At 38.1% G+C, this 14,492-nt stretch overlaps 1 protein-coding gene across 6 annotated transcripts in view; it reads right to left on the bottom strand.

The window, feature by feature from the left end:
- Cntnap4 (contactin associated protein family member 4) overlaps positions 1-14,492 on the bottom strand; it is a 280,275-nt gene that overhangs the window by 103,257 nt on the left and 162,526 nt on the right. For 5 of the 6 annotated variants that reach the window (XM_027406068.2, XM_035441454.1, XM_035441457.1 and 2 more), the window contains exons 5-8: positions 8,683-8,886; positions 7,026-7,210; positions 6,138-6,281; positions 3,126-3,387 (exon numbers count right to left, since the gene is read on the bottom strand). In XM_027406068.2, the coding sequence (XP_027261869.1) occupies positions 3,126-3,387; positions 6,138-6,281; positions 7,026-7,210; positions 8,683-8,886 (795 nt within the window). The remainder of the gene's footprint in view (positions 1-3,125; positions 3,388-6,137; positions 6,282-7,025; positions 7,211-8,682; positions 8,887-14,492) is intronic. The other variant, XM_035441455.1, reaches the window with a different exon arrangement.

Here is a 14,492-nt window from a genome sequence, read left to right as displayed (position 1 = left end):
TCCTACATTTACTAACTATCCTCACTAGCCAGAATTAAAGGCCCAGATCACTAGACAGCTCCTGTCCAGATGAAAATATGGGGGTCACTGGTAACTATCACTTCAGTGGAGGGCAGGAGTTTAAAAGTGACAGGTTTACAGTGTGAAGGGAGGAAGAGATTCCTAAGGGAAGGGGATAGCTTTTTCTAGGTGAGACACACCAAAACAGCTGTGCCATTGCCAAGAACAGAAGGATTGCAAATGTCTATCAAAACAGCAGACACATTTCTAATACATTTGCAGGCTTACCACAGGCAGGTTCTGATGTGGGGCCAAAAAGCTTGTTCATGGGACTGATTTTCACCATTAGGCAAAATACTAGAACCATTGTAGGAACTTCAAACTTGACAACAAAGAATTTCATTTTTGATAAGAAAATGTAACTGTATTGTTACATTAGGTCCTTGATGTCACCTGGATGGGTTTTGATTTGACTTCTCTAAAAGTGATAAGGGTTGAAAATATCTTGTGTCATTAGAGATTGCAGAGCACTGCTAAAATGTCTCATGATTTAAGCTAATACACTATCATTAATATTTCAAGGATGGCTTAGGTTCACATAATATTTTCAAATAATTCCAAATGACAATTTGCCAATGGTACACTCCATTACAAATTTATCCTGGTAATTCAAATATTTGTATAATTCAGTTCTTTCTCCATATAATTTATTTTTTCACTAGAAAAGGTAAAAATATTTTGAATTTTTCAAGCCCTTAAGATTGGGAATTTATATGTCTAATAACTATGAAAGCTTAAGCCACCCTTATATAATGAAAAGCTTTAGTACCCCAAATGATCCCTAGTTAAAGATCATTTCCTATTGGAAAGGAAACTGACCAGACACTCAACTACCATTTAAGTAATGTATGTGTAAATAAAAAAGCATTTGTTTCACTGACATTCACAAAAATTAACATACATACTATACCCTACTTGGGGTACACTTGATAATATTTGGCAATCAAATCAACTGCTCTATTATGACTTCCAATTAAGTCACAAATGACCACTTGATTGGTATTATATTATAATAGATCTTTTCTAATGAAAGGATAGCTTAAATGTTCATAGTTATTAGACATATAATTTTGAAAGGAACTGGAAAAAAGAGTGGGGAGAGTTGATAGCCAACATTTGCTATTTTCAGTGTGATTTATTTTACCACACTGACACTCATAGTTAGATTCCTTACTATAAACTATGAAAATAATGATATAAAGTCACATGATATCATAATGGATTATGCTGTGTCTGTATTCAAACATTCATTTAGAGATTTTAAAATCACTTAGGGTATTCTATGCAGAGCTATACCTAGTAATTTATTAACCACACATGCCGGTAAAGAGGTTGGAAGTGAGCTAGCTTCATGCAGCTTACTACAGTAATGTTGTACTGAAGCAGTTTCCTTAAGATGTAGAAAATTAGGCTACGGCTGTAACCACTTCAGAGGATGTCAAATACATCACAATACACTACACACTAATGACAAGCTTACAATTTTAGACTCTCATTTTAGGAGCCTCTTAATTATTCATATGACACTGATTAATATATTTCCTTTTGTCCAGACTACAAATTCACCACATTGAACATTACATAAAAAGACACAGCATAGTACCTCTCAAAAATTATAATTAATACCGACTTTGTAGCACTCTCACTTAAACTGAAGTGATACAGGAACACAAATGGCAACAAACAATATACAAACAATAGGCCCCTATGCTGGTTGGCTTTATGTCAGCTTGACACAAGCTACAGTCATTTTGAAAGAGGGAACTTCGACTGGAAAACTGCCCCACCAGATAGGACTGTGGACAAGTCTGTGGTACATTTTCTTTATTGATGATTGATGTGAGAAGACCCAGCTCACTGTAGACGGTGCCACTCCTTGGCTACTGGTCTTGGGTGCACTCTGAAAGCAGACTGAAGAAGGCATGAGGAGAAAGCCATAAGCAGCGCTCCTCTATGGCCTCTCCATCAGCTCCTGCTTCCAGGTTCCTGCTCTGACTTCCTCCAGTGATGAAATGTGATAGGGAAGTGAAAGTAAAGTAAACTACCTTCTTCTCTCCTGGTTCCTTATGGTCATGGTATTTGACCACAGCCATAGAAATCCTAAGTACCACTTAGCATTAATCTGTATACATGTTTTTCCTATTAGTTTCAGACACTGTTTTTAACTTTTCTCATTTTTTCCTTTCTCAATCATATTCTATTAATGTCGATCATAGTTAATAGAGAGGAGTAGTAAAATAAATCTATAATTTGTTTTCAAAGATTATTTATTAAATTAATGTGGCAATTTACCCAAATGTGACCTCTAGCTGCCAGGAGTGGATGCTATTCTGTATATAAAAAAATCTGATGGAGATTCCTTGTTGAGATCTATATATTTTTAATGAAGAGACACAAATATATCCCTCACCCACATCTCTGACCTAGATTGAACATTAATTTTCAATACATATAAAGTCACCTTAATTATATTACCTCTAATTGATAAAAGGGTACTGTATTGTACAAGAATGCAGAGAACTTCAATTGGTACCCAAATGGCAAATTCTTCACAAATCTTTGCCTGTTTAAAAATGTATCCAACCATTACAAGGTACATTTGAATATTAACTATGATGACACAGATAGATATAGGTACCCATGTGACTTCTATCATGATCCACACCAAGTTGGACAATAGCTATTTAGCAGTCTAATTATTCACTGAAAGACATTCAGTTAATTTACTGGTCTGTTGCAGTGTCATTAACTTTTGCCCCCAAACCCATTTCCTCCTGCTAGGTTGATGACTCGTCTGAATTGGTGGAAGGATCATGGATAGAAATTTCTATTCCCTCATCATTATCAACTATGCTAGTAAGAATTTTGAACACTGAAATCATATTTAGAAGAAAAATTGGAACCAAGTTTCTCTAAGGAAGGGTAGTGATAATCTTATTAACTCAGTATCCATTTATTAAACAAATATTAATTCTTGGTTATGCATGAAATTTATGAAGAAGGGACACAGAGATAATGAAATCTTTCAAATCCATATGCTTTGCCTGCAGGGATACATTTATTACCTGCTGTGATGTCACTGGGTGACTTTCCTGGCTGGTGGAGATTCAGTTTAAGTTTCCCATCGCTGAGCAAGAGGAGAAGACCACCTGAAACCAATTGGAGTTCACTGAAAAGCAGAAGCCCTGCCTTATTCCAGGTTCGGAATTGAAAACTGGCTGAGATGGCTTCCTCTTTGGAAGATGCTGAAAGTACCAAGTAACTCCTGGTGCTCAGGAAAGTCAGAGGCACTGACTGTGGTTGTGAGCAAGAAAAAGATGTATTTCCCTGAGGACAGAGGACAAGAACAGGTATTCAGCTCATTACAGCCCACATGGGATGGAATTTAAATATTGTGAAGTCTGATTATCAGTCTTGTATTATTCTAGCCTGAAAACAATTTGCTGTACCATGAAGGTCCAAATCTTTGCCATTTATCTTAAAAGTTCTTGAAGTGTGTTCCTGGGTCTTCTCCACATTCTTTAACTTTGGTATAGGCTTGCAAAGTCAATGAAACCAACTTTGTCAAGAAGGATAAACATTGGGGAGGAAATCTTGGTCAAACAAAAAAATTAAAATGATTATGTTTAAGACTGAACTTTTACTTGATACAACTGTTATGCTGTATGTTGGGTGAAATGTTAAAAGCTTAAGAGCACAAAATGCTAATTGCTAATATACACACTCACTTATAAAATAAAGGGAATTTAAAATCAAATCCTGTGGAGATGGGAGCAGCTACCCACTGAAGTTTGATCCTAAGCTTTACTTGGGTAGCTGCCTCCTCCTGCCCTACACACAGCACACCCTCTTGCCCATGAACAGAGGGGGTCTTTGCCCAAGTGTTGCATAGAAACATTATTTTGTATGAAACACACATACATTTGTCTATATTTCCTTTTAAATTATCTCCCTGTAATAAAACAGCAAGAAAATAAAGCCTTTACTGGATGTTAGGAACATACAAAGAACATGAATTCACAAAGTATCCATGTTGGGAATGAAATCTTTTCCATAATAAATATTCTAGTGATGCTCTCTGGGATTTTCTGCACAATGTGAGATTCAATTTACATATTTTGAATTTTAAGCAATGAAAGAAATTAATGAAAATCTATTTACATCTGCATTTTATTATCAAAGTAGTAAAGTGGAAACTGTGCTTCCCAGAATTTCAATCATTGTCTGATTCTAGGTAAAAGTTCCATGAAAACCAAGAATGATGCTTGAATATCAGAAATTGAGCACCAGCCATTTTGCCCCAAAGGTATTGGGAATCATGTACAGTGAAGGATGAGCATAAACCTGTGGTGATAGCCATGGCTTGCTTGCCAGCAAAAAAGACCCAAGTTCATCTTCCAGAACCCATGCCAAAAAGCTAGACTTAAGACTGGAAATATGACCAATGGTCAAGGAACTTGCTGTGCAAATTTGACTACTGGAATTTGGATCCCCAGAAACACACACAGATGCTGGGTGGGCAGAGAGGACACCTGTAACTGCAGCTTCAGTGGGCAGAGACAGGAAGATCCCCAGAGCAACATAGCTAGCAATAGGCAGGCAAGCTCTGAGCTTGAATGATAAATACAGCTTCAGTGAATAAGGTGGAATAATGATTGAGGATGATTCTAAACAGCAGCCTCCAGCTTCCAATTGCTCACATCCACACATACACCAAAAGCATTCATATGCCCACCCCATCACACACATATGGACTTGGCGTGTAAGGAAGCCTAGATAATACTACTATTTAAACAGCCTGGCAGCTGCAATGTTGTAACATTTTATATGTTCTTTATTTGTTATGAATGACCATGACAAACACAAGTGCTTCTAATTTCTTGTGAACACACCAGAATGCTATCCAGTTCCAGAGACTGAGCTCATCCAGTGAGCTGGTCAGGGAATAAATTCTTAAATAAAAACAGGTAGGGTTTTAGTTGGGGTGGGTGGTAGGAGAGGAAAGTAGGGAGAGGAAACTGGGATTGACATGTAAAACAATCTTGTTTCTAATTCAAATTTTAAAAGTCTGAAAAAAAGAAATAAAAACAAATTAACAAGAGTAATAACATCTCAACAAAACTGACACAGCCAAAACAAAATTAAAAACCAGATCACAATACATTTTTAAATATTTTCCATACTATTTTTTACATGTATTGTTGTATGACAGTTTTTCCAATTAAAACATCCCATCTAGATGGAGAGGCAGGCTCATGGGATTCAGGAGGTAAACAAAGCATCAAATGTCTTAGAAAGCTGAAGCTTAGAAAATGCTGGAAGGCCCGTCCATGGCTTTATAAAAGCCACAAACAACTTCTCTCTCCTGTGAGGAGAGAGCTCTGTGATGGCAGCTTTGTGAATCATCGCCTGTGCTTTGGGTAGCCTTTTCCATGATGCAGCTGCCTTTGAGTCATCCTTTCCTCTGTAAGTAACCTGGTACCCATACTCATAGTAATTACCCCATAGGAACTCAGAGGTTCATCAAGTTGGAATTTGGTGAATCATTACTTTGGTCTGTTATGGGTTCCTTTTCTGGAGTGAGGAGATGAATGCATGTGTGCATGTGCATGAGTGGGTGTGTACGTGTGTGTGTGTGTGTGTGTGTGTGTGTGTGTGTGTGTGTGTGTGTGTGTGTATTGTATCTCCTTAGGAAAAAAATATATCCTGCACTTACTTCATTTGAAAATAAATATATGCTGGGCAGTGATGGCTCAGGCCTTTAATCCCAGCACTCAGGAGACAGAGGCAGGCAGATCGCTGTGAGTTTGAACTCAGCCAGGTCTACAAAGCTACAGAGAGAAACCTTGTCTCAAAAAACAAAAATAAATAAATAAATAAATAAATAAATAAATAAATAGTTTTTCTATGAATTATAATTGCCCTAAACGGTAAAAGATCTATATGCATACTGTAAACCAGAGAGAATTTTTAAGTAAGGACCATCTCTAAAACATTATAAGCAAGACCCCCACATGGAGCAATTTTATTTTGGAATAGGTATATCTTAACTCATTCCTTCATATGGAGACTCTTACCATGGTGATGATCCGAGGGCTGTGTTGCTTGGCCAAGCCAATGATGTCCACTCCATTATAATAGAGGTTCTCTAAACACCCATGAAAATGTTTGTATGGTAATGACACTGATTTTGCAGGTGCTGAGATCCCTCCAAAGCTGATCTTAGAAAGAAAAATGGCATCAATAATATTGTTTAGTGATTTTTGTGATAACCTGTTTAAATAATTATGATTAGCAATTATAGCAGTAATCATCAGGTAGATAACTTCACAACACCACACAGAAAAAAAAATTAAGATACTGACTTTTAAAAGCAAATTTATGTGCATTCAGTCTTCATTTGTGTGACAGCTTGATTATCCTTCCAAGTCACTAGTCACACCTGGTTTTGATATTCATTGCTTAATGAAGAAAAATACACTTTTTGATTCACAGTAGAACTTGGCCTATTTAATAATGTAGCTAATTATGATATTTTATTTTGTATATGTTTCTGGCAAAATTGCTATTTGCATATTGAAATCAGCTGTTAATGAATTAATCTGTTTGCTGTTCTAGTCCCTCATAAATCTCTATTTCTCAGGGATAGACCAAGTAATCAGATAACGCATTCTAGATTTGTATGTGGCAATGGAATCTCATCATGGGAAACATAATCTACCTATGAAGTACTGTGACTGTATGTCAGGTGAAATGACTGTCATGATCTATAATGATACATACAAATATATAATAAATAGTGAGCCCCAAGTTCCATGTGCTAGTAAGCTAGATCACAGTAGGAATGCTTTGTCAGCCTGGGGATTTACTCTGAAGGTGTCTTTTTTTATAGCATATTTTCTGCTAGGAAGTTAAACCACAGATACATCATCAAATCTGTATTAATTGAAATGTAACTACCACACCTCATAATCAAGATCCAGGTAATTGAATTCTCCCTGGGCATGGAAGTGACGCCTGTGCTCGTCCACTGTAAAGTTGACCTGTTTGCCCAGTCTCTGGATGAGCACAGAATGCCAATGCTGATCATCCAGCAGGCTGCCCAAGGTGAGGTTGATCAGGGTGGAACTAGAGGTCAGTCTAGCTTCTCCTAGGAGGAAAAACAACAGCATTGTGATCCAGTTAAAAGGGTGGGGAGCTTCTTCTTGATGTACCAGCATCTTTCACAGTAATTTGCAAACTTCTTCCATGCATGCCATCCTGAACACCAGTGTGGATTTATCTGAAGCTTGATTATAATGATCTCTCAACCTTGCTGTAATTTCTTCCACTGTTAATTCTTTCTATTATTATTACCCATTGCAAGCTCATTTTCTATGTAAATTTTATCTTTGCTACAAGCTCATTATTTTTACTGCTGTAATATTTTTCAATGACCCATCCCATTTTTTATGATGCTAGGAAATAACTGTGGAGCTACATCAGAGTTATAGGAAGAACATCCAAAAAGGTGTTTATGCAGTTTGCAAACATGAATCATATGGGCGCTTGTTGGAGGGATATTCGATCACACTGTGAACCCTGAGTTTGCATTTGCATTAATGAAATAAAATTAATCTTGAGTCAGGAGGTTGAGTTAGCAGCTAGCTGACAGAAAGTAATCATAAAGCCTCAGAAGACATGGAGGAGAGATAGTCACAGGAAGTAGTAGGGCGGGGTTTGGAATGGCATAGGTCTTTGTAGTTTGGCAAATCAGAAGCATGGTTCTTCTGTGGACAGCAGGAAGGAGAAAGGGTTAGGTAGTTGCTATTCAGCCTCTTAGAGCTTGCAGATTTTCACCCCAGCCTTTGAATCTTGAGTCTTATTCATAATTAGAAAGATAGAGATTTAATTAAAGCTACCTTTAGCAGCAGAAGCAGGGCTAGCACCTACAGGAGCAGAATTCTTGCTAGGTTTTGCTAGGTTGCAGCCAGAGTAGCTAGGCCACTGATAGAGAAACAGGCCAGTAAATACAGAATTGCAATTTCTGGCTGAGATAGCAGTAGATTAAGTCACAGCCACTTTTTCAAAGTTAAAACAACATTTGGCATTCCACGTTGGATCCAAATGTAGTAGGCTTTTTTGGAACACCAGCCCCCAAACCATGATACAGAGACTTATTAATTATGGATGCTGAGACTTAGCTTAGGCTTGTTTCTAGTTAGCTTTTTAAAAGAAATTTAAATTAACCCATTTCTATTCATCTATGGGCTGCCCCAAGGTTCATTTACATCAGCTACATACTGTCCATCATGATTTGCTTTCCTGCTTCTTCCATGTCTGGCTGTCTGGCTGACTCCCTTATCTTTCTGCCTGCCAGCTCTGGCTAACCCTCCTGTGCCTAGCTATTGGCCATTCAGCTTTGTATTAGACCGATTAGGTGCCTTAATCAGGCAAGGTGAAACAGCATCACATCTTTACATAGTTAAACAAATATTCTATTCCACAGCAGGCACTGAGCATACATGCAAGTCCTTGAAGGGGAAAAGAAAGTACTTTGAATGTTAAAAGAAGTGAGCTATGAAAACATCAAGTGATAATTAAAGGATAAGACCTTCCAAGAGCTTCACCAAGTAACTTTACCTGAATTAATAAGTAAGAAGAGTTTTCCTCTTCTTAACTCCAGTGTGATATGATCTCCAGAAGGCCCTGCCCGGTGCAGTAGGATCCCATCGCTCTCCATGGTTTTAAATTTCAAAGAAATTATATCTCTTATTGAACTCAAGGAGTTTTGATCAAATCTGTAGAGAAGGGAACTTTTTCCATCAAGATCAATCACCACTGACCCTGGAGACAAAGAAAGTGAAAGTCATTATTCTACCGATAAATATGTTTTGCACGGAAACATATTAATTACTGTGGTATGTGGTATGTGGCGTGTGTGTGTGTGTGTGTGTGTGTGTGTGTGTGTGTGTGTGTGTGTAATATCAGACCAAAACTATATAATTCTATCAAAACCTAAAATTTATTCAACTCTAATCTGGATCTTTATAACTACTCACAAAATTCATTATTTAGAAAATACTTTAAATGCATGCCTCAAATTTTCTTATGTTACTAAAGGCTAGTCTTATTATACAAAAGAGGAAATCAGAAAATGATTATAATTAATATATGTAATCACATTATAATACATATTTAAAATCAATAGTTTAATAGCAGTCTTGGACTGTTAAAATTAATTTGGGTAGGAGGCTCAAAAACAAATTGGTTTGAATATCTCAAAATTCTTCCAAACATTTGCTGTATCTATCAAAGTTAGTATCAGTTCATACACACATACAGACACTTACACACACACACACACACACACACACACACATACACACACATGCACGCATGCACACAAATGCTCATGTGCACGCTTGTGTACGTGTATACTCTAGAGTCATAAAAAACCACTTCAAGCACTCATTAAATTGGCCTTGTACTCTGTCTTATTATACTATTTTCATGATTAAGTGATAGTATTTAAGGACAAGGCTATTTTCTGCCTTCTCAAGGACATCATTGGAAAGACATTAAACTAATGGTATTGTAAGGTTTATTCTACTGCATTCATGTCATACTTTGACACAAACCTGTTTTTTTCAGCTTTCTGACAGTGCCTTACCTACTCATTGTCAAGCTCACTCTTATTCATTTCATCTTTAAAGAGATGTCATGTTACACTGGTAACATAATAGTACATCTGTCAAAATCAGTTGTACCCCCCAAAAGACACAAAATGAAACCAATAATACTCAGAAATCTTCATTGCATTTCCTATGTTTCATATGTCAAAGAGTTTTTAAGGCAATTACCCTTGAGAGTACATTTATAAAATAAATGAAGAGGTTAGAGAAGCTGTTTTTCAACAGCTAAGCTGACTTCTTTCAGTCAACAACACGACATTAAATCTTACTCATCGTGTGTCATTTGATGAAATTATTATAGTTACTTATATGACCAAATATTTATTGATCCAGACTACCCACTACACCTAGAAACTGTTAATTACCATTACCCACCCTAAATGTTTTCACTATTCTATGAAGTTCTCTTCCGAAGTTTTGGGGGTCTGGCTTTTTTTTTTTAATCTTGATAATATGCTTATAAAGAATTCATTCACCAAGTACACATGAATAAACATCACATGCCTTAGAAAGAATAATGTTAGCTGAACAATCATTCCTTGTTATATAGTTGAATGAATGTGTATGGTTGAAACATAACTCTTTGTCAAACACAAATGATGTTTTTTACCATTATTAGATAGCAATAAATTAAGAAAAAATTCAGCCAGATAGACTTTAAATGCTGACACATTTGGAGCAATGCAGTTATCTCTGAGTTATCTCTGAGTTAATGTATTGCTTAGAGGCAACTATCAAAGTAATGATTTTATTATAGATAAAGACTATTTTTGGAATTAACCACCAAGAGATTTTTCCCCCATAAAAACAGCCCATGTTACTTTAACCTACTATTTCTTTTTTTTTCTTTCTCACTATTGCTATTATTACCTTATAATGGTTGTATCCATCTTCCATGGCACCTCAAGCTCTGGGGCCTAGATATTTCCATCAGCAAAATAAGGTAGTGAGGGAAAAATCTTGAACAATTGATGCCTAAAGCAATGGTGTAATGTTTTATCCCTTAACCCGAAGCCACTTAGCATTTTCTCTGACTCTTACCTACTTTCGACCTCACAGGTACATGGCTATGCATGTCAATGAAGTCATTTACTATAAACATACTGCTAAATCTTCTGGGTAGAAAATATGCAAAATATGTATGCCCACATGCAGCTTAGACACAGAGAAGTTGAAAAAATATATCAATTACACCACTACAGACTGTGACAGACATTCTGTTGTAGAAGATGGCCAACTGGTTGAGATGCTGAGAAAGAGCTTGCTCAGATGTCAAACCTAGAAATCTGACTCTCAGGCAGGTCCTTATATGTAATCTGGCCTCTCAACAGTTTCAAACCCATATCTTCCTCTCAAAAACTGGATTACACTTGTGGCATGTAATTTCAAAAGCCTGGATATTCTACCAATATTTTCATGTTAACTATCATAAATAAAATTTTAAGGATTGTTGAGAAACTGCTATGACAAGAAATAATGCAATGCTCTGAAGTTGGAGGTAGATTTCCTTCAACTAAGAGACCTCTGAGGAAAAAAGGGTATAGAAATAAGGAAATGAGCATTTTGGTAACAATCACATCACACATTCTACATGTACAGAAGCAATGCCTTTCAGAAGGGAGGAAAGGACAGAAAGCACTCAAGTGTGATTCCTGACATTTTCATATTAATATTGTGCTCATTTACAACAATTCACCTTTTTATTATTACATTTATGATGTTATCTATGCAAACATCTGACATGTGAAATATAGTTTTGAACTATCAGCAGCACAAAGCCCTGTATTATGATACATAAAATGCCCTGGTTAGCTATGTTGTCAACTTGATACAAGTTAGAGTTGTCTGAGCAGAGAGAAACACAGGTGCAAAACTGCCTACAATCCACAATCCCAGAGAAGATAGGAATCAAGGAGGACCCTAAGAGAGACATACGTGGACCCCTTGAGAAGGGGAAAGGTATAAGATCTCTTGAGTAAATTGGAAGCATGAGGGGAGAGGGAGGGAGGGAGTAAGGAGAAGGAGGAGAGGAGAAGGGGAGGGGGGAGGAGAACATGAGGTATTAGGAAGGTCGAGTTAGGGGAAGAACAGAGAAGGAGAGCAAGAAAAGAGATGCCTTGTTAGGGGGAGCCATTATGGGCTTAATGAAAAATCTGGAACTTGGACAATCTCCAGGGATCCATAGGATGACCCCAACTAAGAATCTAAGCAATAGTGGAGAGGCTATCATAAATGCCCTTCCCTTTAATGAGATTGATGACTACCTTTAATGCCATCCTAGAGCCTTCATCCAGTAGCTGATGGAAACAGAAGCAGAGACCCACAGCTAAGCCCTAAGCTGAATTCCTGAAGTCCAGTTGTAGAAAGGGAGGAATGATGAGCAAAGGGATCAAGATCATGCTGGGGAAACCCACAGAAACAGCTGACCTGAGTGGGAGCTCACAAACCCCAGTCTGACAGCTGAGGAACAAGCATAAGACTGAGCCAGGCCCCCTGTATGTGAGTGTCAGTCGGGGGGCTTGGGCAGTCTACGGGACCTCTGGCAATGGAATCAGTATTTACCTCTAGTGCATGAATGGGCTTTGGGAGCCCATTACCTCTGGAGGGATACTCTCTCAGCCTAGTTCACAGGGGAGGGCTTAGCTCCTGCCCCAAATGATGTAACAGACTTTGATGATCCCCCATGGGAGGCCTCACCCTCCCTGAGGAGTGGATGCAGGTGGGATGGGGGGTTGGTGGGGGTAATGGGAGGAGGGAGAAGGAACTGGGATTAGTATGTAAAATAGGATTGTTTTTAACTTAAATTAATTAATTAATTAAAAAATTGTTGGCAAACAAGCCTGTGGGATATTTTCTCAATTAGTGATTGATGTGGAAGGGCCGGCCAAGTTTACTGTGGCTCACTCACTTTGTGTCCATAGGCATCCCAGAAGCACCACCCTGAGTGTATAAGAATACAGACTGAGCAAGGCATAGAGAACAAGCCAGAAAGACATGTTCCTCTGTGGCCTCTGCTTCAGTTTCTGTCTCCTGCTTCCTGCCTTGGGTTCCTGCCCTAACTTCTTTGATGATGGAAGGACTGTAATGTAGGAGTATAAGTGAAGTCAACCCTTTCCTCCCTAAGGTGCTTTTGGTCACTGTGTTTTATTACAACCAAAACCCTAACCAAGACATAAAAACAAATGGTAGAAATATCTGGAACTATCTTCTCTAACCCACCCCCTCCCTCTCATGAAAGACCCCTCTGATTTCATAGGGTCCATCTGAATAAACCAGGTCATCCCCAAGTAATTGCTCCCTCAAAGCACCTTTGCTATGTAAGGTACCACTAGGTCCTTACACTTAGGTTTTAGGTACAAAGATGTGTGTCACCATGATAAAACACTTGACAGATATAAAATATGAGAGGAGAAGTTTATTTTGACTCTTGGATTCAAAAGATCTCTGGCATAGCAGGGAAGGTAGTATCTGTGACTCCAAAGTATCAAACAGAGAAAGCAGAAAATATGAGCCATATGAAACCTTCAAAGGCCTAGCTAGACCTTTTAGTTGACTTCTGTCACCCAGCCCCCGCCTCCTAAAATTTCCACAGCTCTCCACAAATACTGCCAGCAACAGGAAGACATGTGCTCAGATACAAGCCCTGGGGGAACATCTCATATTCAAACAATAATAGTGGGGGTGTTTTTTCTCTCTCATAACAAGTTCCTTAACCTCTTTGTCTTGCTTCTTCATGCATGAAATGAGAGTAACTGTATATTCTCCACAGGTTTGTTGTATGAGTGTTTATCCACATAGTAACAAGTAATCAATGAACACTTATTGCTGCTAACGCTAACCTATTATTTATTATTAGAATATTGAGCAGGAAAAGAGGTGCTCAAAATAATTAAATACTTGAGTTGATTTCTGATTCTTTAAAGCGCAATGAATTTCTGAAGAACACGCACACATTCACATATACACACAGGTGCACATACATATATGTGTACATACCACACATGCACATATACACACAAGAATACACATGCATGCCCCCACACACAAGTAAAAACACAAAGCATACACATACTCATGCACACACACAGAGGCACACACACACACAGAGGCATACACACACACACACACACACACACACACACACACACACACACACACACACAGTGCTCTTCAGTATCAATGTCCTTGACAGGTTATGCAGAGAGGATGATTTGAGGCAGCTCTGGATTCTATGGCTCTTTGTTAGCTCCTGCCTGAGCTGACAAACTATAGCAGTTGTTGGTGACCTGAATCCTCCTCAGTGAATACCACCATCGGAAATCCGCTTATTTAAAGCAAGAATTGAGGAAAGAGGAGACTCAGAAAGACTGTAGGCCTGGACCAATTCTCCTTGTGACTCAGTACAGAGTCTGCTTTACTTATATGATGCCGAAATGTAATCTTCCATGGAGGGAAAGCTTTCCAATAGAAAATATACAAATGTCTTTCAGGGAGCTGTGTTGGAAGGAAGTTCCTGAAATGGGCATTCTGCCCTCCTTCTGAACATCAGCACATATTTATGGAGAGTTCTGTGAGCACAGAGGCAGATGAAGTATTGCATGAAAACAAAGCACATTCTTTCATATTTCTCAAAGAGCTTACCATCTACAGGAAGACACACATCCCTGAAACACGATTATTCATGCCTTTATTCAGAGCTTTGCTTCTGGATCAGGGCAGTGTCCCCAGAGCTGTCTAAAATGCACAAGACAGTCGATC

The sequence above is a fragment of the Cricetulus griseus genome, chromosome 3 (assembly GCF_003668045.3).
Source record: "Cricetulus griseus strain 17A/GY chromosome 3, alternate assembly CriGri-PICRH-1.0, whole genome shotgun sequence".
Classification (NCBI taxonomy): Eukaryota; Metazoa; Chordata; class Mammalia; order Rodentia; family Cricetidae; genus Cricetulus; species Cricetulus griseus.
This window is presented reverse-complemented; position numbering and strand designations above follow the sequence as displayed.